We start from the raw sequence: 24,067 nt of genomic DNA, 5'->3' as shown, positions 1-24,067 counted from the left end.
GATGCGCGGCGCAGCTTGCCGGTGAATATTTCATTGCTTGCAAAGCATGAGGCCCTGACTGGCTTTGTGCTGGGACAGCGGGGTCAAAGGTGGGCGGGGTCAAAGGTGGGTGGGGGTGTCAGGTGTAAAGTCCACTCACCTCCTCCACCAGAGCGATCATACGACGAGTGCTCTCCAGGGACTGTGGGCACAAGACAAGATCACAGTTAGCAAACAACTTCTAGGAGGACCTTCAATCAAACACTCTCTTTGAAAATGTGCATTAAACATCCATCAATTCATCCACTCATCTATCTATGTTTTGTTCATCAATCACTTGTTAATTCATTCACTCAACTATGCACCCTTAATTCCATATTTCCATTGGTTTTATCCATCCTTTCATCCATTAAAGCATTCATCCATCTTTTCATTCACCCAAGTCATCCGCTCACCCAGAGATAGTTCATTCACCAATACATCATCCATCCATCCATGAATTGATATTTTCTTCAGTCCAATCAAGGCATCCATTTATTTATCCGTCCATCATCTCTTCGTTCTATTTGTCCATTAATCATCCATCAGTTCATCCACTCGTCTATCTATGCATTTGTCCAACAATGACTTATTAATTCATTCGCTCATCCGTGCACGCTTGCTTCCAATTTCCCATTGATTTCATCCACCCTTTCATTTATCACCCATTAATTATTCATCCTCCATTAAGCCATATTTCCATCTGTCCAATCATCGCCAATCAAGGCATCCATCTATCCTCTGTTCCTTTTATTTGTCTATTAATCATACATCAATTCATCCACTCATCTATCTATGTTTTGTTCATAAATCACTTGTGAATTCATTCACTCAACTATGCACCCTTAATTCCATATTTCCATTGGTTTTATCCATCCTTTCATCCATTAAAGCATTCATCCATCTTTTCATTCACCCAAGTCATCCGCTCATCCAGAGATAGCTCATTCACCAATACATCATCCATCCATCCACGAATTGATATTTTCATCAGTCCAATCAAGGCATCCATTTATTCATCCGTCCATCATCTCTTCGTTCTATTTGTCCATTAATCATCCATCAGTTCATCCACTTGTCTATCTATGCATTTGTCCAACAACGACTTATTAATTAATTCACTCATCCGTGCATGCTTGCTTCCAATTTCCCATTGATTTCATCCACCCTTTCATTTTTCACCCATTAATTATTCATCCTCCTTTAAGCCATATTTTCATCTGTCCAATTATCACCAATCAAGGCATCCATCTATCCTCTGTTCCTTTTATTTGTAGTTTAATCATACTTTAATTCATCCACTCATCTATCTATGTTTTGTTCATCAATCACTTGTTAATTCATTCACTCAACTATGCACCCTTAATTCCATATTTCCATTGGTTTTATCCATCCTTTCATCCCTTAAAGCATTCATCCATCTTTTCATTCACCCATCAATCACCAGTCATCCGCTCATCCAGAAATAGTTCATTCACCAATACATCATCCATCCATCCATGAATTGATATTTTCATCAGTCCAATCAAGGCATCCATTTATTCATCCGTCCATCCTCTCTACGTTCTATTTGTTCATTAATCATCCATCAGTTCATCCACTCGTCTATCTGTGCATTTGTCCAACAACGACTTATTAATTAATTCACTCATCCGTGCATGCTTGCTTCCAATTTCCCATTGATTTCATCCACCCTTTCATTTTTCACCCATTAATTATTCATCCTCCATTAAGCCATATTTCCATCTGTCCAATTAACACCAATCAAGGCATCCATCTATCCTCTGTTCCTTTTATTTGTCTATTAATCATACATCAATTCATCCACTCATCTATCTATGTTTTGTTCATCAATCACTTGTTAATTAATTCACTCAACTATGCACCCTTAATTCCATATTTCCATTGGTTTTATCCATCCTTTCATCCATCTTTTCATTCACCCAAGTCATCCGCTCACCCAGAGATAGTTCATTCACCAATACATCATCCATCCATCCATGAATTTATATTTTCTTCAGTCCAATCAAGGCATCCATTTATTCATCCGTCCATCCTCTCTTCGTTCTATTTGTTCATTAATCATCCATCAGTTCATCCACTCGTCTATCTATGCATTTGTCCAACAACGACTTATTAATTCATTCGCTCATCCGTGCACGCTTGCTTCCAATTTCCCATTGATTTCATCCACCCTTTCATTTTTCACCCATTAATTATTCATCCTCCATTAAGCCATATTTTCATCTGTCCAATTATCACCAATCAAGGCATCCATCTATCCTCTGTTCCTTTTATTTGTAGTTTAATCATACATCAATTCATCCACTCATCTATCTATGTTTTGTTCATCAATCACTTGTAATTCATTCACTCAACTATGCACCCTTAATTCCATATTTCCATTGGTTTTATCCATCCTTTCATCCCTTAAAGCAGGGGTCTCAAACATGCGGCCCGCGGGCCAATTGCGGCCCGCAAGACGTTATTGTGCGGCCCCCGCCTTAATATGACAGTTTAATGTTAGTGCGGCCCGCGAGTTTTGAATGAATGGCGCTTAACAGCGCTGTGTGCGGAGCTGATGGAATCTACCAATCACAGTGTGGTATAAGACTCGAGACAATATTGAGGGCGTGCCATGATGGCACTGCCTTTAGTATCCTCTATAAACCGTCAAGAGGACCTTTTTCTCCATACTAACAGCGTGCTTGCTCAGACACATGTTGTATGAGGCTTCTGCAGACACATGCAAGTTATTGCATACATACTTGAGGAACAGCCACACATGTCACACTGAGGGTGGTCATATTTTATTTTATTTATTTTTCAACACTGCTATAAATATGCGCCACACTGTGAACCCACACCAAACAAGAATGACAAACACATTTCGGGAGAACATCCGCACCGTAACACAACATAAACACAACAGAACAAATACCCAGAACCCTTTGCAGCCCTAACTTTTCCGGGCTACAAAAACACACACCTCAACCTCCCCCCCATCTACCGAATTCGGAGGTCTCAAGGTTGGCAAGTAGGCATTGACGTCACTTGCGTGATGCAAGCAGAGAAACATTTTGCCGCTTTTCCACGACACCCGCACATGCTCTTCTTCCCTCCCTCCCTGCCTCCCTCGCTCACCCGCCTGCTCGCTCCCGCTCCCGCCCCCGCTGTAAACAGTCCGGGCGGGGAAGATGAGCGCTTTGATTGAGACTTTTATTAGTAGTAGTAGGTTGCACAATGAAGTAGATATTCCATACAATTGACCACTAAATGGTAACACCCAAATAAGTTTTTCAACTTGTTTAAGTCGGGGTCCACTTTTGGTTTGGTTTGATTGATTCATGATACAGATATATACTATCAGATATTCCAAAGCACTCCGCCGAAGGAGCGAGCGACAATACAAAAGTGTGGTGCACTGAACCCCAGCGCTGGGCGAATCAGACGTGTAACACGTTAGTGGTGATGTTAGCCCGTTCGGGGCTAATTGTGCTACCGTAACTGTAAACTCCACGGCGAGCCGCCCCGCCCAGCCCCCTCCTTTCTCTCCCCCCTCCCCCTCCCGTTGGCTCCAGACAGAGACGATTTTTGATGCAATATTTCTTTGTTGAGCACAAGGGGCACCCCGACGTGTCTTATTTCATTTCATTTTTATTTATCTCCTTCATTGATGTGCATCTTTGATCGATAGACAATTATACCTCAATTATTCAATTATACATTTACACACCAATGCCTGAGAAGGAGCAGGATGAAGAAAAATCTGATATTTTTCTGCCCCCTTCAACATAATACGTAGTCTTACTTAATGATATCATATAAACCAACAATTACATTCAATTACACGAAAACAAACAAAAAAACACAAGATGTGCAAAACTTCATGATGTACAAACCGAACAAAAGAAGTAATATACACCTCAAGGGATGATACAAAACAGATACAAAACCAGGCAAAAAATAAGTAAAATAATAAATATAAAGCAAAATGTAAACACTTATGGCTGTCCATATGATTTTATTGTTCTGTCTTTATATATTTTTTCATTTGGAATATATTTTTACAATCTTCTATCTCATTGTAAAGAGAATTCCATAGTTTAACGGTTAAACTAGTGGTGGGGGTTAAACTTTAACCCCCACCACATTTGTTTTAAAGTTGTCCTTGAATACTGATGTTGGAAATGACCTTTTCTTCTATGTTCTGTATTCTCAGAAGTGATGACAAACATTTTTTGTAAATTTGCTGGTAATGTTTTACTTTTAGCCTTAAACATGACACATAATGTCTGTAACTTTACTAGCTCCTGTAATTTCAATAAACCGGAATTAATAAAAAATATGTTAGTGTGTCTTAAGTAATCTACTTTATGAATAATCCTTATAGCTCTTTTCTGTAGTTGATACAGAGAAAGTTGCAGTGTACAAGCAATACAATTTGAAACGTCATTATACAACTAGACATGCTGAGGAGTATGCAAAATACCAGGGAGATGAGAGAGTGAACCGGGTTGCAAATTTTAAAACCAGTCTACTGAGGCAACAAGATTTCGTCAAGAAAGCAAGCGAAAGGAGCGATGCAGCAGTCAAAGCTAGCTACATGGTGAGTGAGATGGCTGCTAGGGCGGGAAAGCCATTCAAAGAAGGTGAATTCATTAAAAAGTGCATGTTAGATTTTTTTAAAGAAATCTTTTCTTGCGGCCCAGCCTCACCCAGTTTCTGCATCCAGTGGCCCCCAGGTAAATTGAGTTTGAGACCCCTGCCTTAAAGCATTCATCCATCTTTTCATTCACCCATCAATCACCAGTCATCCGCTCATCCAGAAATAGTTCATTCAACAATACATCATCCATCCATCCATGAATTGATATTTTCATCAGTCCAATCAAGGCATCCATTTATTCATCCGTCCATCCTCTCTTCGTTCTATTTGCCCATTAATCATCCATCAGTTCATCCACTCGTCTATCTATGCATTTGTCCAACAACGACTTATTAATTCATTCACTCATCCGTGCACGCTTGCTTCCAATTTCCCATTGATTTCATCCACCCTTTCATTTTTCACCCATTAATTATTCATCCTCCATTAAGCCATATTTTCATCTGTCCAATTATCACCAATCAAGGCATCCATCTTTCCTCTGTTCCTTGTATTTGTCTATTAATCATACATCAATTCATCCACTCATCTATCTATGTTTTGGTTATCAATCACTTGTTAATTAATTCACTCAACTATGCACCCTTAATTCCATATTTCCATTGGTTTTATCCATCCTTTCATCCATTAAAGCATTCATCCACTTTTTTATTCACCCATCAATCACAAGTCATCCGCTCATCCAGAAATTGTTCATTCACCCATACATCATCCATCCATCCATGAATTGATATTTACATCAGTCCAATCAAGGCATCCTTTTTATTCACCCATCAATCACAAGTCATCCGCTCATCCAGAAAACTGTCATTCATCCATCCTCCATGAAGCAATATTTTCATCAGTCCAGTTATCACCAATCAAGGCATCCATTTTATTCATCCATCACTTCATCCACTCATCTATCTATGCATTTTTCCATCAATTACTTATCAATTCATTCACTCATCCATGCACGCTAACGTCCATATTTCCATTGATTTCCTCCATGTTAAAATGTTCATCCATCCCAACATTCATGCATCTTTTCATTCACCCATCAATCACAAGTCATCCGCTCATCCAGAAATAGTTAATTCACCAATACATCATCCATCCATGAATTGATATTTTCATCAGTCCAATCATCAACAATCAAGGCATCCATTTATTCATCCGTCCATCCTCTCTTCATCTTATTTGTCTATTAATCATCATTAATTCATCCACTCATCCATCTGTTTTGTGCATCTATCACTTAATTCATTCACTCATCTATGCACTCTTACTTCCATATTTCCATTGATTTTATCCATCCTTTCCTCTTTTCACCCATTAAAGCATTCATCCATCTTTTCATTCACCTATCAATCACCAGTCATCCGCTCATCCAGAAAACTGTCATTCATTCATTATTCATCCATACTCCATGAAGCCATATTTCCATCAGTCCAGTTATCACCAATCAAGGCATCCATTTTATTCATCCATTAATCATCTATCACTTCATCCACTCATCTATCCTCCATGAAGCCATATTTTCATCAGTCCAGTCATCGCCAATCAAGGCATCCATTAATTCATCTGTCCATCCTCTGTTCGTTCTATTCATCCATTAATCATCTATCACTTCATCCACTCATCTATCTATGCGTTTGTCCATCAATTACTTATCAATTCATTCACCCATCCATGCACTTCCATATTTCTATTGATTTCATCCATCCTATCTTTTCATCCATCACAGCATTCATGCATCTTTTCATTCACCCATCAATTACAAGTCATCCGCTCATCCAGAAATAGCTCATTCACCAAAACATCATCCATCCACGAATTGATATTTTCATCAGTCCAATCATCACCAATCAAGGCATCCATTTTTTCATCCGTTCATCTTCTCTTCATTCTAGTGGTCCATTAATCATCCATCAGTTCATCCACTCATCTATCTATGCATTTGTCCAACAATTACTTATCAATTCATTCACTCATCTGTGCACGCTTGCTTCCAATTTCCCATTGATATCATCCACCCTTTCATTTTTCACCCATTAGTTATTCATCCTCCATTAAGCCATATTTTCATCTGTCCAATTATCACCAATCAAGGCACCCATTTATTCATCCGTTCATTCTATTCATCCATCAGTTCATTCACTCATCCATGCCCTTCCTTCCATTGATGTAATCAATTCCTCTGTTATCCGTACTGCCATCTTTCTATACATCTGTCCATCAACGAGGCAGTTCATCCGTCCATCCATCATTCATCCATCCATCCCTCCCTCCCTCTCTCCATCCTGTCTGCATTACGTGCTCATGAATATTTAATGAGGCCATTAGCGCTCCTCCATTATCCTGCTGCTGCACCAAATGATCTGCTCTTCCTGAGCTCCTCTTAGCTCGTTAAAAGAACAAAGTTCCCTTCATAAAAAAAAAGAAAAAAAAAGAGAGGGATGGATGAAGGAGGAGAAGAAAATGGAGGGAGGTCACATGATGTGCCAGCCCGGAGGAAGACGTCTTCAAATGTCAAGAGACAAAAATTGTTCCGAGCGTGACATTTGGCGCGCGGATGTTCCGGCGCCACGTTTACCTCGTCGGCGATCTCGTCGGCGCGAGTCTGCAGGTCGGACAGCTCGTTGCGCATGTTCGCGTCGTCCGCCATGATGGGAGTTGACCTTTGACCTCAACTGGAATGACTGCATGAAGAGAGAGAGAGAAAGAGAGAGAGAAAGAGAGAGAGATGGGTCAAAAGTCAGTTTGTCATTGGTGAGGTGAGAAGTCAGGGCAAAGGTGAACACATGGTACCTGTAAAGCTGTAACGCAGGGGTGTCAAACTCATTTTCATTGAGGGCCACATCGCAGTAATGGCTGCTTTTAGAGGGCCAATTTTTAAACATTAATTTACATTATGCACCTGTGATTAGTCATGATTAATAGAAATGCATAGGCATTTGATTATTAGATTTTTTTTTATGTATAATTTGCCTTAAAGTCATAAATAAAGGTGTCATTTATAATCATAAATATATATATTATGTTTATAATATATAAATAAATAAATTATAACACATTTTATAAATATAAATAAAAAATAAAATATTTTTATTTAAATTAAAAAAAAAGTATAAATAATAACATTATTATTATATATATTTATAATCATAAATAAAGGTGTCATTGATAATCATAAATATATATATTATGTTTATAATATATAAATAAATAAATTATAACACATTTTATAAATATAAATAAAAAATAAAATGTTTTTATTTTTAAAAAAAATAAAGTATAAATAATAAAATTATTATTATATATATTTATAATCATAAATAAAGGTGACAAGCAGATATTTAACTATTTGTTTCTATCCCACAAAAATAGTTTTGCAATACAGTGCATAATAATATAGTTGGCATGATCAGATAATATTAAAGTTTAAAATATGCTTTTTTTTCTCTCAAAATTGAAAGAAGGAATGCATTTAATAAAAATAAAAAAAGTATTTTATTGAAACCCATTTTTTCCAGGCTTTCACAGGCCACATAGAATGATGTGGCAAGCCAGAAGTGACCCCCAGGCCTTGAGTTTGACATTTGGGCTCTAATGTACACCATACTGTTTAAAACAGTGTCTCCTAACCATAGAGGCCCGCCAAAAAACACCTGTTTCTCAGCTGTGGTCCGTATGGGCCGCAGCGGTACTCAGTTGTAATACACTTTTCCACCACCTGTGGCAATAATGACAATCTCAGACAAACAGAAGAAGTCTGGAGCTAAAGTTATAGAGAAGTTTCTAAAGCGCAAAAATTAGGACTAGAGCAGTGAAGCTGTATTTTTATTTGCACTTAAATTGTATTGACCGTTTATCCAAGCACTATATTTATAATTAATTTAGTTGATTTATTTTAGCACAACATGATTTATTTTTCATCAGTTATATATGGTTAGTATTTTTTTTTTAATCAGCCTGACCTAATCCTAAAGTTTGTGTGTTAAATAAATAATAATCTGTGTGATGTGTTTCATATCATTTGACAAGGTTGTAAACTATATATCATTATTAAATACGATTAAAATAAAAAGTAAGATGAGTGTTAATACTTGAGTGGGTCCCGGGCCCCTCTGTAGTGGAAAAGTTGGGCCCCTGGATCAGAATGTCCCCTGCTATTAAAAAAGTGTCTTATTAATGATGTTCTTATCTTATTAACCAACAAACTAACTTGGGAATGTGATCATAACATGACCAGTTCTGTTTGTTGTTGCTTAGCAGAGACAATCCCAATTAACTAACTAACTAACAAACTAACTAACTAACGAACCAACCAACCAACTAACTAACTAACTAACTAACTAACTAACTAACTAACTAACCAGCTAACTAACTAACTAACCATCTGACTGACTTAAAAACCAAATAACTTACTTAACTAACTAACAAATGTGATCTGAACATGGCCATTTATGTTTTTGTTGCTTGGTGGAGGCAATCCCAACAATGATTAACTAACTAGTTAACTAACTGACTAACTAACTAACTAACTAACTAACTAATAATGACCTTTTGTGCTTGGTGATGGCAATACCAACAACAATGCTAATCATGCTAACTAACTAGCTAACTAACTAACTAATGGTGATTATAGCTGGTGGAAAAGTTGGGCCCCTGGATCAGAATGTCCCCTGCTATTAAAAAAGTGTCTTATTAATGATGTTCTTATCATATTCATAAATCTTTTTTATGAGCACCAAATGTGAGGAATCCCAACTAACTAACTAACTAACTAACTAACTAACTAACTTAGGAATGTGATCATAACATGACCAGTTCTGTTTGTTGTTGCTTAGCAAAGACAATCCCAACCAACTAACTAACTAACTAACTAAATAAATAACTCATTAACTAACTAACTAACTAACTAACTAACCAAATAACTTACTTAACTAAGTAACACATGTGATCTGAACATGGCCATTTGTGTTTTTGTTGCTTGGTGGAGGCAATCCCAACAATGATTAACTAACTAACTAACTAACTAACTAATAATGACTATAACATGACCTTTTGTGGGGTTTTTTGTGCTTGGTGGAGGCAATACCAACAACAATGCTAATCCTGCTAACTAACTAGCTAACTAACTAACTAATGGTGATTATAGCTAGTGGAAAAGTTGGGCTCCTGGATAATAAGGTCCCCTGCTATTAAAAAATATATTTTTAATTATGTTCTTATCTTATTCATACATCTTTTTTATGAGCACCAAATGTGATAAATCATAACTAACTAACTAATTAACTAACTAACTAATTAATTAATGTGATCATAGCATGACCATTTCAGGTTTTTTGTTGTTGTTTGGCAGAGACAATCCCGACTAACCAACTAACTAACTAACTAAGGAATGTGATGATAACATGACATTTCTGTTTTTTGTTGCTTGGCAGAGGCAATCAACCAACTAACTAACTAAATAACTAACTAACTAACTAACTGACAGACGTACAAACCAACTAACTAACTTAACTAACTAACAAATGGTGATCAGAACATGGCCATTCGTGTTTTTGTTGCTTGGTGGAGGCAATCCCAACAATGAGGCTAACCCTACTAACTAGTTAACTAACTAACTAACTAATAATGACTATGACATGACCTTTTGTGGTTTTCTGTGCTTGGTGGTGGCAATACCAACAACAATGCTAATCCTGCTAACTAACTCGCTAACTAACTAACTAATTAATGGTGATTATAACTAGTGGATCAAAAGGTCCCCTGCTATTAAAAAAATATATTAAATGATGTTCTTATCGTATTCATACATCTTTTTTATGAGCACCAAATGTGAGAAATACTAACTAACTAACTAACTAACTAACTAACTAACTAACTAACTAAGGAATGTGACCATAACACAAGAGACAATCACAACTAACCAACTAACTAACAAATTAACTAACTAACTCATGCATTAACTGATCACTTAACTAACTGACCAACTAACTAAACAACTGACCGACTTACAAACCAACTAACTAAGTAACAAATAGTGATAAAAACATGGCCATTTGTGTGTGTGTTGCTTGGTGGAGGCAATCCCAACAGTGAGGCTTACCATACTAACTAGATAACTAACTAACTAATAATTACTATAACATGACCTTTTGCGGTTTTGTGTGCTTGGTGGTGGCAATACCAACAACAATGCCAATCCTGCTAACTAACTAGCTAACTAACTAATTAATGGTGATTATAACTAGTGGAAAAGTTGGGTCCCTGGATCAGAAGGTCCCCTGCTATTAAAACATGTATTTTTAATGATGTTCTTATCGTATTCATACATCTTTTTTATGAGCACCAAATGTGAGAAACATAATTACTTTCCAGAGACGCTCAACTGTCGCTTTTAAAATGGTGACTTTTCATCACGTCTCGGTTAAAAAAAAAGATCACCAGTCAGAGGCAGGTGTGATTAATCAGCGCTCCTAGCAACGAGAGGTAAACAAGGGAGGAAAGGACCGCTGACCACAGAGACAGACACTAAACATAGGGGAAGTAAGACATAAACAACACCCTGTGGTGACAGGTCGTGACACCAAGTTAAAGTTATAAGTTAAAGTACCAATGATTGTCACACACACTAGGTGTGCATGTTTACTTTTTGTAAATGATTTGACTAAAACAGAAGAAAAGACCAACCTTGTGTGCTTTTTGGAGGGTATTTACACGTTGACTGGGTGTCCAGTGCACAAATAAACTGACTGTTATCGGACCTAATATCAGACATTTTAGATGCAAGTTGATACAATTAAATACTTGTTGTTTTTTGCTGATATCGACGCAATATTTGATATCAATATCGGATTAGGGCATCACCTAGAAAATACAAAACCCAAAACCAGTGAAGTTGGCACGTTGTGTAAATGGTAAATAAAAACAGAATACAATAATTTGCGAATCCTTATCAACTTATATTCAATTGAATAGACTGCAAAGACAAGATATTTAATGTTCCAACTGAGAAAACTTTGTTATTTTTTGCAAATATTAGCTCATTTGGAATTTGATGCCTGCAACGTGTTTCAAAAAAGCTGACACAAGTGGCAAAAAAGACTGAGAAAGTTGAGGAATGCTCATCAAACACTTATTTGGAACATCCCACAGGTGAACAGGCTAATTGGGAACAGGTGGGTGCCATGATTGGGTATAAAAGCAGCTTCCATGAAATGCTCAGTCATTCACAAACAAGGACGGGGCGAGGGTCACCACTTTGTCAACAAATGCGTGAGCAAATTGTTTAACAGTTTAAGAACAACATTTCTCAACGAGCTATCGCAAGGAATTTAGGGATTTCACCATCTACGGTCCGTAATATCATCAAATGGTTCAGAGAATCTGGAGAAATCACTACACGTAAGCGATGATATTACAGACCTTCGATCCCTCAGGCGGTACTGCATCAAAAAGCGACATCATTGTGTAAAGGATATCACCACATGGGCTCAGGAACACTTCAGAAAACCACTGTCAGTAACTACAGTTCGTCACAACATCTGTAAGTGCAAGTTAAAACTCTACTATGCAAAGCGAAAGCCATTTATCAACAACACCCACAAACGCCGCCGGCTTTGCTGGGCCTGAGCTCATCTAAGATGGACTGATACAAAGTGGAAAAGTGTTCTGTGGTCTGACGAGTCCACATTTCAAATTGTTTTTGGAAACTGTGGACGTCGTGTCCTCCGGATCAAAGAGGAAAGGAACCATCCGGATTGTTCTAGGCGCAAAGTTGAAAAGCCAGCATCTGTGATGGTATGGGGGTGTATTAGTGCCCAAGACATGGGTAACTTACACATCTGTGAAGGCACCATTAATGCTGAAAGGTACATACAGGTTTTGGAGCAAAATATGTTGCCATCCAAGCAACGTTATCATGGACGCCCCTGCTTATTTCAGCAAGACAATGCCAAGCCACGTGTTACAACAGCGTGGCTTCATAGTAAAAGAGTGCAGGTACTAGACTGGCCTGCCTGTAGTCCAGACCTGTCTCCCATTGAAAATGTGTGGTGCATTATGAAGCCTAAAATACCACAACGGAGACCCCCGGACTGTTGAACAACTTAAGCTGTACATCAAGCAAGAATGGGAAAGAATTCCACCTGAAAAGCTTCAAAAATTGGTCTCCTCAGTTCCCAAACGTTTACTGAGTGTTGTTAAAAGGAAAGGCCATGTAACACAGTGGTAAACATGCTCCTGTGCCAACTTTTTTGCATTGTGTTGCTGCCATTAAATTCTAAGTTAATGATTATTTGCACACAAAAAAAGAAGTTCCTCAGTTGGAACATTAAATATCTTGTCTTTGCAGTCTATTCAATTGAATATAAGTTGAAAAGGATTCGCAAATTATTGTATTCTGTTTTTATTTACTATTTACACAACGTGCCAACTTCACTGGTTTTGGGTTTGGTCCAACCTTGCCTTTGATGACATGTTTTATGAACATGACCGACAGAAAGCAGGCAGATATCGGCTTAGAGTCGTCATGTCTGATGAAGTATCTCCAATCCTGCATCTGTCTTCTCCGCCAAGTCTCTTAATAATTCATAAACACCATCTCAGCAAGCTACTTTTGCGAGCGCCTTTTCCTCTCTCTCTCTCTCTCTCTCTCTCTCTCTCTCTCTCTCTCTCTCTCCTGCTGCACCCGTTCTCTTTCAAATATTCATGTTGACATTTTACATTTGCGCCGTCACAATAAACTACAGCGGGAGGGTTAGTGTAACTAGCTTAGCGAGAGTATTGGCGCTCACTCCAAGAGTCTAAGGTGAGCGACCGGCTGCGTCTTTTTAACTTCCTGCGGCGACATCCATCCGCCGTCCTCATCGATCAGCTGCTTATCTTACTGCAGCGAAGTCACTTCCTGTTTGGTGGCGCTGTCCAATCCCCTCTGGCGTCGCTTATCTACTTCACGAGGCATCAGACTTTAGTTGGTAGACAACCACTATTTCATAACCTCTTAAGGCCCAAGCTGTTTGTTTACATGCTTTTTTTTTATTTCTCTTTGCTATTTGGGCTTATTGGACCCTAATTAGAATAAAAACTAAGAATCATCTTTTGATATGATGTACTTAGTCCATAAGTACACAAACGTGTACTTCATGTTTAGTGACATGCTAATTGTTATTTTTACACTTTTTTCCCCCAAATTCCAATGTATGTTATACTCTTCTGACACCACCAGATGGCAGTATAAGTGTCGACATAAGCACATAAGACCCCAATTCAGTAGTGTACACAATTTTGGAAATAAGAGCTAAAAGGTGCTGTCCACACATGTGGCCAACTAAGCCTTTAGAGGTTTTAATATGGAGCTGTGGTTCAATCATCCAAAATAATATGCATGGATTGGATGTTTTCAGTAGGTTAATACTTGGGGCAGCAATGACTGGGCCCTATGACCTCTGCCTAGCAACAAGAGGCCAATCAAACAAGAGTCGTCAGCAGGAAAAAATACGTCTCTTTAGCTACCTTGTTTTGCCTATTTACTCTCTGTAAAGCACCAGTTTCATTGGCAGCAAAACAGGCCCAGAGCATAATACTACCACCACCATGCTTGACGGTAGGTTTGGTGTTCCTGGGATTAAAGGCCTCACTTTTTCTCCTCCAAACATATTGCTGGGTATTGTGGCCAAACAGCTCCATTTTTGTTTCAACTGACCACAGAACTTTCCTCCAGAAGGTCTTATCTCTGTCCATGTGATGTCAGATGAAAAACATGTTTTTAAAAGTTACTACGAACAACAATGAAAATCTTATTATTCAATGTTTTGTGTTAATTTGCTCTGACTATTTTTATATGTATTAATTAAATGGAATGCAAGCATTGTAGTAACAGTAGCATTTTATACAAACATATTTTACATTAATAATGTTATTAATAGAAATGACTAAATACAAAAAAGCTAGAGATGTCCGATAATATCGGCCGATAAATGCTTTAAAATGTAATATCAGAAATTATCGGTATCGTTTTTTTTATTATCGGTATCGTTTTTTTTTGTTTTCTGCTTTTATAATTAAATCAACATAAAAAACACAAGATACACTTACAATTAGAGCACTAACCCAAAAAACCTCCTTCCCCCCATTTACACTCATTCACACAAAAGGGTTGTTTCCTTCTGTTATTAATATTCTGGTTTCTACATAACATATCAATATATATCAATACAGTCTGCAAGGGATACAGTCCGTAAGCACACATGATTGTGCGTGCTGCTGGTCCACTAATAGTACTAACCTTTAACAGTTAATTTTACTCATATTCATTAATTACTAGTTTCTATGTAACTGTTTTTATATTGTTTTACTTTCTTTTTTTATTCTAGAAAATGTTTTTAATTTATTTATCTTATTTTATTTTATTAATTTAAAAAAAAAAAAGGACCTTATTTTCACCATACCTGGTTGTCCAAATTAGGCATAATAATGTGTTAATTCCACGACTGTATACATCGGTATCGGTTGATATCGGTATCGGTAATTAAAGAGGTGGACAATATCGGATATCGGCAAAAAGCCATTATCGGACATCCCTAAAAAAAGCCCAATTGAAAATGAAAATACTTATTATTAATATACAATATTGGTATGATTGATATTAGTATATTCAATATTAACATGTTTTGCATACAACTTATACTATAGTTGTTACTTTATTTCTAGTTTTCTAGTTTTCCTCTATATAGCTCATATGTTTTGAAGATTAAAAAATGAATTAGGAACTCAAACAACCGAACACAAAAAGTGTGCTCAACGTCCAAAGTTGCGCTTTATGCTTGGGCTTTTTAGTGCCGCCCTGGAGAATTTTTAAAAAAGGATTGAAAATTGAAAATATATTTTTTTGTTTTAGTATGTTTTTTGTTTGAGGACAAACACGACACGAACCTTCCCAATTGTTAGAAAGCCCACTGTTTAATATGTGTGTGTGTATGCTTCACTGATGAGAGTATTTGGTGAACGTGGTTTTGTCCTACTAATTTCGATTCTTAAACTCACCATAGTGTGGACTGTTTGTTTACATGTAAAATCGTCCACTCCTTTTTTGTCTCATTTTGTCCACCAAATGTTTTGTACTGTGCGTGAATGCACAAAGGTGAGCTTCGTTGATTGTTCATTGACTTGTTGGAGTGCTAATCGGGCATATTTGGTCAGTGCATGACTGCAAGCTAATCGATGCTAACATGCTATTTAGGCTAGCTGTAAGTACATATTGCATCATTATGTCTCAATTGTAGGTATATTTGAGCTCATTTAAATCATTTACTTTTATCCTCTTTGTATACAATTTAGTTTTGCATGTCTCATGACACATTATCTGTATGTAATATAGGCTGCATTTCTGATAGTTGTTTGTGTGCCATGTTGTTCCAGAACACAGCAAACATTACCCAGCTTGCAAAGATTGTAATAAATCTATTAGAAGAAGACAGCCTGACGTTTCCTTTTAACTTGGACACACACATCTATACCTTTGGCCATTCTAAGACAGTCATTTCCAGGAGCTATTTCACCTTCTGAGTAGCCTCTGATTTACTAATGGTTTTTAATGTTGTAAAAATGGGTAGAATAAATATCAGTGTTTCCCATAAACTGCCAAGATACCTGTGGCGGTGGGGGCGTGGCTATGGGCGTGGCTATGGGCGTGGTCACCATGACATCGTCAAGTAATTTGCATAATTTACTACAATGATTTGATTTTCTCTAAAAAGGCTCAAAAAATGTATACTTATTAATTAATAATAACAGTTTTGTTTTAAACGTCCAACCATCCATTTTAAAATATAATTACAACACTTTATGTACATATTTATATACAGATTTGAACAATAAGTTATTCACTGAAATATTTTTTATTAATTGTGGTTCTTACAAAAAATATATCTTATAAAATGTAAAAGCTAAAATGTCTCAAAGCTCTGCCCCTTTAATTAGTGCATACTAAATAATTTAACTTTAGCCTACTACTACAACCATATTATTTACCAGCGACATAAAGTGAAACAGAGGCAGAGGTGTCCTGCCACAGTCAGTAACAAATAAACAGAAAACAGTAGTGGTGGTAGATAGACACAGAGCTTCATCAAACATCTGATCCACTGAACAAAGAGCTCCAAAAATCTTGAACTTTAGACTGTCATCAGTTTTACTCCCTACACTTAACCATGTGTTTCTTACTGCCTGCAGACTTTGCACCCTTTGTTATATACACATGTTGTGTTTCTAATATAAATACATTTAATAAAGTCGAATACAAATAAGGCAACAAGAGAAGTATCCTACACTTCTCTTTTGTAAAGTAAATCTGAACAGCCGATATGGGCATCTACATCAACTATATGATTTGCCTGAGAAGCTGGAGAGGACAAAAAAAAATAAAAAAAATAAAAAAAACTTTTTTTAATATTTTTTTTTATTTGTGGCGGACGTAATTCTTTCGTGGCGGGCCGCCACAAATAAATGAATGTGTGGGAAACCCTGAATATTAAATTTCAACATTTCTGTCAACAAAGATTTGCTTCAGCCGGCGACACAGTCATTTTGATAGTAGGCTATTATAGCTAATATAGACACTAACGTCATGTGTTGCCTTCATTATAACACTTATATAAGACTTTTAAAGTCATTTTGATAGTAGGCTATTATAGCTAATATAGACACTTACATCATGTGTTGCCTTCATTATAACACTTATATAAGACTTTTAAAGTAATTTTGATAGTAGGGTAATATAACTAATATAGAGACGTACACCATCTGTTGCCTTCATTATAAGACTTATCATTTTCATTTTTTGCGACTCCAGACAGATTTTTTGTTGTTGTATTTTTGGTCCAATATGGTTCTTTCAACATTTTGGGTTGCCGACCCCTGGCCTATGAAATAGTGAACACTTTAGTTTACTATAAGTTTTATGACGGAATGAATAAATTATGATTCATAAATATGCCATTTAAAAAGATATTGGGATTAAAAAAAACATTATTTGCATGTTTTGACTACAGTAGTATGCGATTGTTTTTCATTTCCTTGAACTAAAGAGGGGATTTTTGCTGATAACTAATTAGAAGTACTGGATTGTTTTTTTTTTTTATTATATAATTTACAATACAAAAAAAAAAACAATACAACTAAAAGTAAACTTGTTTATGGTAATATGCTAAGTTATACAGTGAGACCACTGTTTGTTTTAGTGTTTTTAAAAGTTACTAAGAACAACATTGAAAATCTTACTATTCAATGTTTTGTGTTAGTTTGCTCTGATTATTTTTATATGTATTAATTAAATGTAATGCAAGCATTGTAGTAACAGTAGTATTTTATACAAACATATTTTACATTAATAATGTTATTAATAGAAATTACTAAATACAAAAAAACCCTATTTATAAATGAAAATTCTTATTATTAATATACACTATTGGTATGATTGATATTAGTACATTCAATATTAACATATTTTGTATACAACTTATACTATAGTTATGTTACTTTATTTGTAGTTTTTCTCTATGGAGCTCATATTTTTGGAAGATTAAAAAATTAATTAGGAACTCAAGTGTGCTCAACGTCCAAAGTTGCGCTTTACGCTTGGGGGCGGGGCTTAGTCCTGTGATTGACAAGAGTCGGTCAGCCATAGCTCCGCCCTCTCATCCAAACAGCGAGGTCTTTGACCGACGTGGTAAGACGAGCAAGGAAGCAAGTCGACGCTCTTTTATCCACGGCGAGTCAAGGCCCCGAGTGCCAATGTGACTCCTCCCCTTTAGCTCGTTTGACGGACAGCGGCTCAACCCGTGACGGATTAAAGTCAGAGGGGAAAGAGGATTTACGCTCACTCTCTCCTTTAGGACTCCATTTCCTGTCCGTGAGCCGCCAGCCTTTGTTTTCCACACACGAATGTGGACCTTAGCGCCGCCGTGGTGGAACGCGTGTCAACGCCACAAAAATGACTTCCAGCATTTAGACTGAATTCTTTCAAAAGGGCACTTGTGAATTATGGATGGCAAATATAAACAGTGGTCAGGCTAATATAGCGCCAGCTCAGGATGTTATCAAAATCAATTACGCCATGTATGGAGTACGGCGTTGATATGACTGTTCAGTTCGACATTTCTCACGCTTATATTTCCCTATTCAATACTCTATATTCACTTGTATCATTGTGATAAACTTTGGTCATCGCGGCTTGCCGTAGTTCGAGTAACTCTGATTGCCAATACGGCCGGGTTAACTTATAAAGTGCAATTTTAAATTTCCCGCTAAACTTCCGGTTGAAAACGTCTATGTATGATGACGTATGCGCGTGACGTCACTAGTTAAACGGAAGTATTGGTACACCATTGAATCCAATACAAAAAAGCTCTGTTTTTATCTCAAAATTCCACAGTATTCTGGACATCTGTGTTGGTGAATCTTTTGCAATTTGTTTAATGAACGATGGAGACTGCAAAGAAGAAAGCTGTAGGTGGGATCGGTGTATTAGCGGCTGGCTGCAGCAACACAACCAGGAGGACTTTGACTTGGATAGCAGACGCGCTAGCCGCCGACCGCACGGATGATCGGGTGAAGTCCTTCGTCTTTCCGTCGATCGCTGGAACGCAGGTGAGCACGGGTGTTGATGAGCAGATGAGGGCTGGCTGGCGTAAGTGGAGCGCTAATGTTTTTATCATAGCTCTGTGAGGTCCCGTTGCTAAGTTAGCTTCAATGGCGTCGTTAGCAACAGCATTGTTAATCTTCGCCAAACTGGAAAGTATTAACCGTATATTTACATGTCCATGGTTTAATAGTATTGTTGATCTGCTGTCTATCCTTCCAGTCAGGGGTTTATTTCTTTTGTTTATATCTGCATTTGAGCCCGATGCTATCACGTTAGCTCCGGAGCTAAAGTGTTTCGCCGATGTATTGTCGTGGAGATAAAAGTCACTGTGAATGTCCATTTCGCGTTCTCGACTCTCATTTTCAAGAGGATATAGTATCCGAGGTGGTTTAAAATACAAATCCGTGATCCACAATAGAAAAAGGAGAGAGTGTGGAATCCAATGAGCCAGCTTGTACCTAAGTTACGGTCAGAGTGAAAAAAGATACGTCCTGCACTGCACTATAGTCCTTCACTCTCACTTTCCTCATCCACGAATCTTTCATCCTCGCTCAAATTAATGGGGTAATCGTCGCTTTCTCGGTCTGAATCTCTCTCGCTGCTGGTGTAAACAATAGGAAAATGTGAGCAGCCCTCCAGATTGTGACGTCACGCTACTTCCGGTATAGGCAAGGCTTTTTTTAATCAGCGACCAAAAGTTGCGTACTTTATCGTCGATGTTCTCTACTAAATCCTTTCAGCAAAAATATAGCAATATCGCGAAATGATCAAGTATGACACATAGAATGCATCTGCTATCCCCGTTTAAATAAAAAAAACTCCTTTCAGTAGGCCTTTAATCTAACAAACCACGGCAGGCAGCAGGCAATATGAACCAATCAGAAGGGATGTAAGACTCGCACTATCTTTCACACACAGCAACGCCCGGCATTTAAAACCCGGTCGACAGGTCTGCTGCTTGTTAGAAGACGGTACCCAATTTTGTTCATTGTTTATTTGCTGTTTCTCCTTGAAGTTCCTTGCTAATATGTAGGGTTTTAAGGCTATCATTGTCATGTGTTTGTTGCAGAGCTGTGTAACATGTATTTGCCTTTTCTCTTGGACCAGTTCAGACTTGAAAAAAGGAGATTCTAACATCAGTCTCAATGTGTGTGTGCGTGTCAGAGTTACAGATTTCTAAATATCAATTTAGACCCCCTTATAGCAGTGTTTTTTGTTTTTTATTCTAAACTTCAAGGGTTCACGGCAAAAACTGAAATCTGAGTAAGATGAAATATCTCAAATAAGGGTGATATTTGCTTATTTTCTGTCTGATAAGATCATTCTTCTCACTCAGCAGATTTTATGTTAGAATGTTTTACTTGTTTTAAGGGTTTTGGTCCTAAATGATCTCAGTAAGATATTAAACCAGAAACTAGAATATGAACTGTTGCAAAGCTGTTTCATCAACACTCACAAGTATAAAACGGCTTTTTTAAAGTAACAATTTCTTACTTCAAGCATGAAAAAAAAAATCATGATGCCGAGCGCATATCATTATGTCAAGATAATGGCACTAGCATTTACTTAATTTGAGCAAAAAGGTCTCTTTTTTTTCTACCAAGAAAAGTGCACTTGTTAGTAGTGAGAATATACTTATTTTAAGGTATTTTTGGGTTCATTGAGGTTAGCTAATTTTACTTGTTTTGGAAAGTCTTGACAAGCCAAATTTTCTTGTTCTATTGGCAGATAATTTGGCTTAGTTAAAAAAAAATACCCCTAATTTTATTCAATTTTTTTCTTGTTTTTGAACACTGACTTTTTGCAGTGTTATCCTTAACTGTACAAATGGAAGCAAATAGACTCAACACTGTCAGAGTTACAGACCTTGTAAGGATCCATTTTGACGGCCTAAAGACAGCAGAGAGAGCTGCTGTCTCTTCCTCTTGGTTGAAATGAAATATTAAAGTTAAAGTACCAATGATTGTCACACACACACACCAGGTGTGGCGAAATTATTCTCTGCGTTTGACCCATCACCCTTGATTGCCCTCTGGGAGGTGAGGGGAGCAGTGAGCAGGGGAGCTGCTCACTGCTCATTTTTGGTGATTTAAGCCCCAATTCCAACTAGAGATGTCCGATAATGGCTTTTTTGCAGATATCCGATATTCCGATATTGTCCAACTCTTAATTACCGATTCCGATATCAACCGATACCGATATATACAGTCGTGGAATTAACACATCATTATGCCTAATTTTGTTGTGATGCCCCGCTGGATGCATTAAACAATGTAACAAGGTTTTCCAAAATAAATCAACTCAAGTTATGGGAAAAAAAGTGCCAACATGGCACTGCCATATTTATTATTGAAGTCACAAAGTGCATTATTTTTATTTTAACATGCCTCAAAACAGCAGCTTGGAATTTGGGATATGCTTTGATTGATTGATTGAGACTTTTATTAGTAGGTTGCACAGTGAAGTACATATTCCGTACAATTGACCACTAAATGGTAACACCCGAATAAGTTTTTCAACTTGTTTAAGTCGGGGTCCACTTAAATTGATCATGCTCATCAATTTAAGTGCTCTCCTCATGCTCTCCCTGAGAGAGCGTGAGGAGGTTGTGGTGGGCGGGGTTGGGGGGCGGGGTTTGGGTAGGGGGTAGCGGGTGGTGTATATTGTAGCGTCCCGGAAGAGTTAGTGCTGCAAGGGGTTCTGGGTATTTGTTCCGTTGTGTTTATGTTGTGTTACGGTGCGGATGTCCTCCCGAAATGTGTTTGTCATTCTTGTTTGGTGTGGGTTCACAGTGTGGCGCATATTTGTAACAGTGTTAAAGTTGTTTATACGTCACCCTCAGTGTCACCTGTATGGCTGTTGACCAAGTATGCCTTGCATTCACTTATATGTGTGAAAGGCCGTAGATATTATGTGACTGGGCCAGCACGCAAAGGCAGTGCCTTTAAGGTTTATTGGCGCTCTGTACTTCTCCCTACGTCCGTGTACCACTCCGTACAGCGACGTTTTAAAAAGTCATACATTTTACTTTTTGAAACTGATACAGATAATTTCCGATATTACATTTTAAAGCATTTATCGGCCGATAACATCGGCAGTCCGATATTATCGGACATCTCTAATTCCAACCCTTGATGCTGAGTACCAAGCAGGGGGGTATTGGGTCCCGTTTTTATAGTCTTTGGTATGACTCGGCCGGGGTTTGAACTCACAACCTACCGATCTCAGGGCGGACACTCTAACCACGAGGCCACTGATTGGCAAATACATTCACCATTTACTTTGGCAAAATTATTTTCATTTCTAATTTTGGGTTCATTAAGATTCACATTAGTAGGCCGGAGTGCAGGGAGAGCCGCTGGAAGTAAGGACATCAGTCCTAAAGTACTTTAAAACAGGCCAACTCCATGTTTAAAAAGTACATTTTTTTCCAGAACTCTTGTTATTTTCTGAAACTTGGCAGCCATGCTGATGGATTTGAGATCGCACTACACTCTTGAAATGTGCGTACTGTGGAGGACGCATATGTGTTTAAGACTTCTTTGTATTTACATAGCCATGTTTATAGTAGCTAGTACTTTTCCTTTGTATATTCTACCACTTTCTTTCAACATTTCAGATGCCTGTTTAGTGTCTTCACCCTTGGAATGTGAAACCAAACCCCCAAATCTTCCTTATCAGTGTTGCGAGGGGGGGGGGGGCTTTCTTTGTGTGCAAGAAGTTGGCTCTTCCGTTTGAATGTCAGATCAACTAGAGTAGCCGATATGAATGTATTGGTTAAGTTGATCTTCTAAAGCTTTAGTAAAACTTGAAAATATTCCAATTCTGTCTTGATGGTCCTTCTTACTCAGCATATATGTCATCGAAAGAACTTGGGATTGACCAGTAATTTAGATTCCCTGGGAGGGAGAGCTGGTCGACACAACAATTCTCAGGAACTAAGTATGCAGTGTACTTATTGAAGTGTAAGTGCATGAGTTGAAAGACAGCTACTGTTTTTGACACATTAGCTAGCTAGCTAGCTAGCTAACTATGGCTGGCATACAGACGACCTGCCAGAATAATAATCATCTGCAATGTTATCTGTTAAGGCAAGAATCTTATTGTTTTGTCACACTGAGGCTCAAATGTCAACAATAGTGTTCATTCCTATTAAGCTGTTCGATCCAAGCAAGACGCCTATTGATTTTGAATAGCCTCCTACACAAGACAGCCAAGACATCTGTGGTCAAAGGTCAACTCCTTGTTTCCCACTAGCAATCTTCTCAACCTGGTCTCCTTCAAAACATCCACTGAACAATATTCCTCGACAAAAGCAAGAACCCTAATGATTTCCATCGCCATTTGACACAAAATAGCCGAGACAGCGACGGCCAAAGAGCTTCACAGGTGACAATATTCAATGGTCTTGATCATTAATCTTTTTTTTGTAAAGCAGGAACCCTATTGATTTTGACTAATATCCAGCAATGCATGGCTGAGGTCCTTGGAGCCAACGGTCGGATAAATAAATAGATGTTTGTGTCAGCAGCCTGGTCTAAACCACATTTCTCAAAAAAAGAGTCAACCACATCCATACAGGAACCCTATTGATTTTGAACAATAAAAACAACACTAATTGGAGCCAGTGGTAAGATAAACAGAAACTATTTATTTATTTCCCTGACAGATCATAATTATGAATGCTTTTAAACGCTTAGATTTGTCACAGCAAGAGCTCTATTGATTTTTAATGATCTCGTACACAA

The 24,067-nt window shown here is 37.6% G+C and overlaps 1 protein-coding gene across 2 annotated transcripts in view; it reads right to left on the bottom strand.

Moving 5' to 3' along the window:
* The window catches only part of LOC133631075 (synaptosomal-associated protein 25-A-like), a 101,570-nt gene that overhangs the window by 55,352 nt on the left and 22,151 nt on the right, over positions 1–24,067 (bottom strand). For both annotated transcript variants that reach the window (XM_062023113.1, XM_062023108.1), the window contains exons 2-3: positions 7,263–7,368; positions 140–181 (exon numbers count right to left, since the gene is read on the bottom strand). In XM_062023113.1, the coding sequence (XP_061879097.1) occupies positions 140–181; positions 7,263–7,334 (114 nt within the window). In that variant the 5' untranslated portion in view covers positions 7,335–7,368. The remainder of the gene's footprint in view (positions 1–139; positions 182–7,262; positions 7,369–24,067) is intronic.

The sequence above is a fragment of the Entelurus aequoreus genome, linkage group LG02, assembly GCF_033978785.1.
Source record: "Entelurus aequoreus isolate RoL-2023_Sb linkage group LG02, RoL_Eaeq_v1.1, whole genome shotgun sequence".
NCBI lineage: Eukaryota > Metazoa > Chordata > Actinopteri > Syngnathiformes > Syngnathidae > Entelurus > Entelurus aequoreus.
Note: the sequence above shows the minus strand (reverse complement) of the source record. Positions and strands in the feature narration are given on the sequence as shown.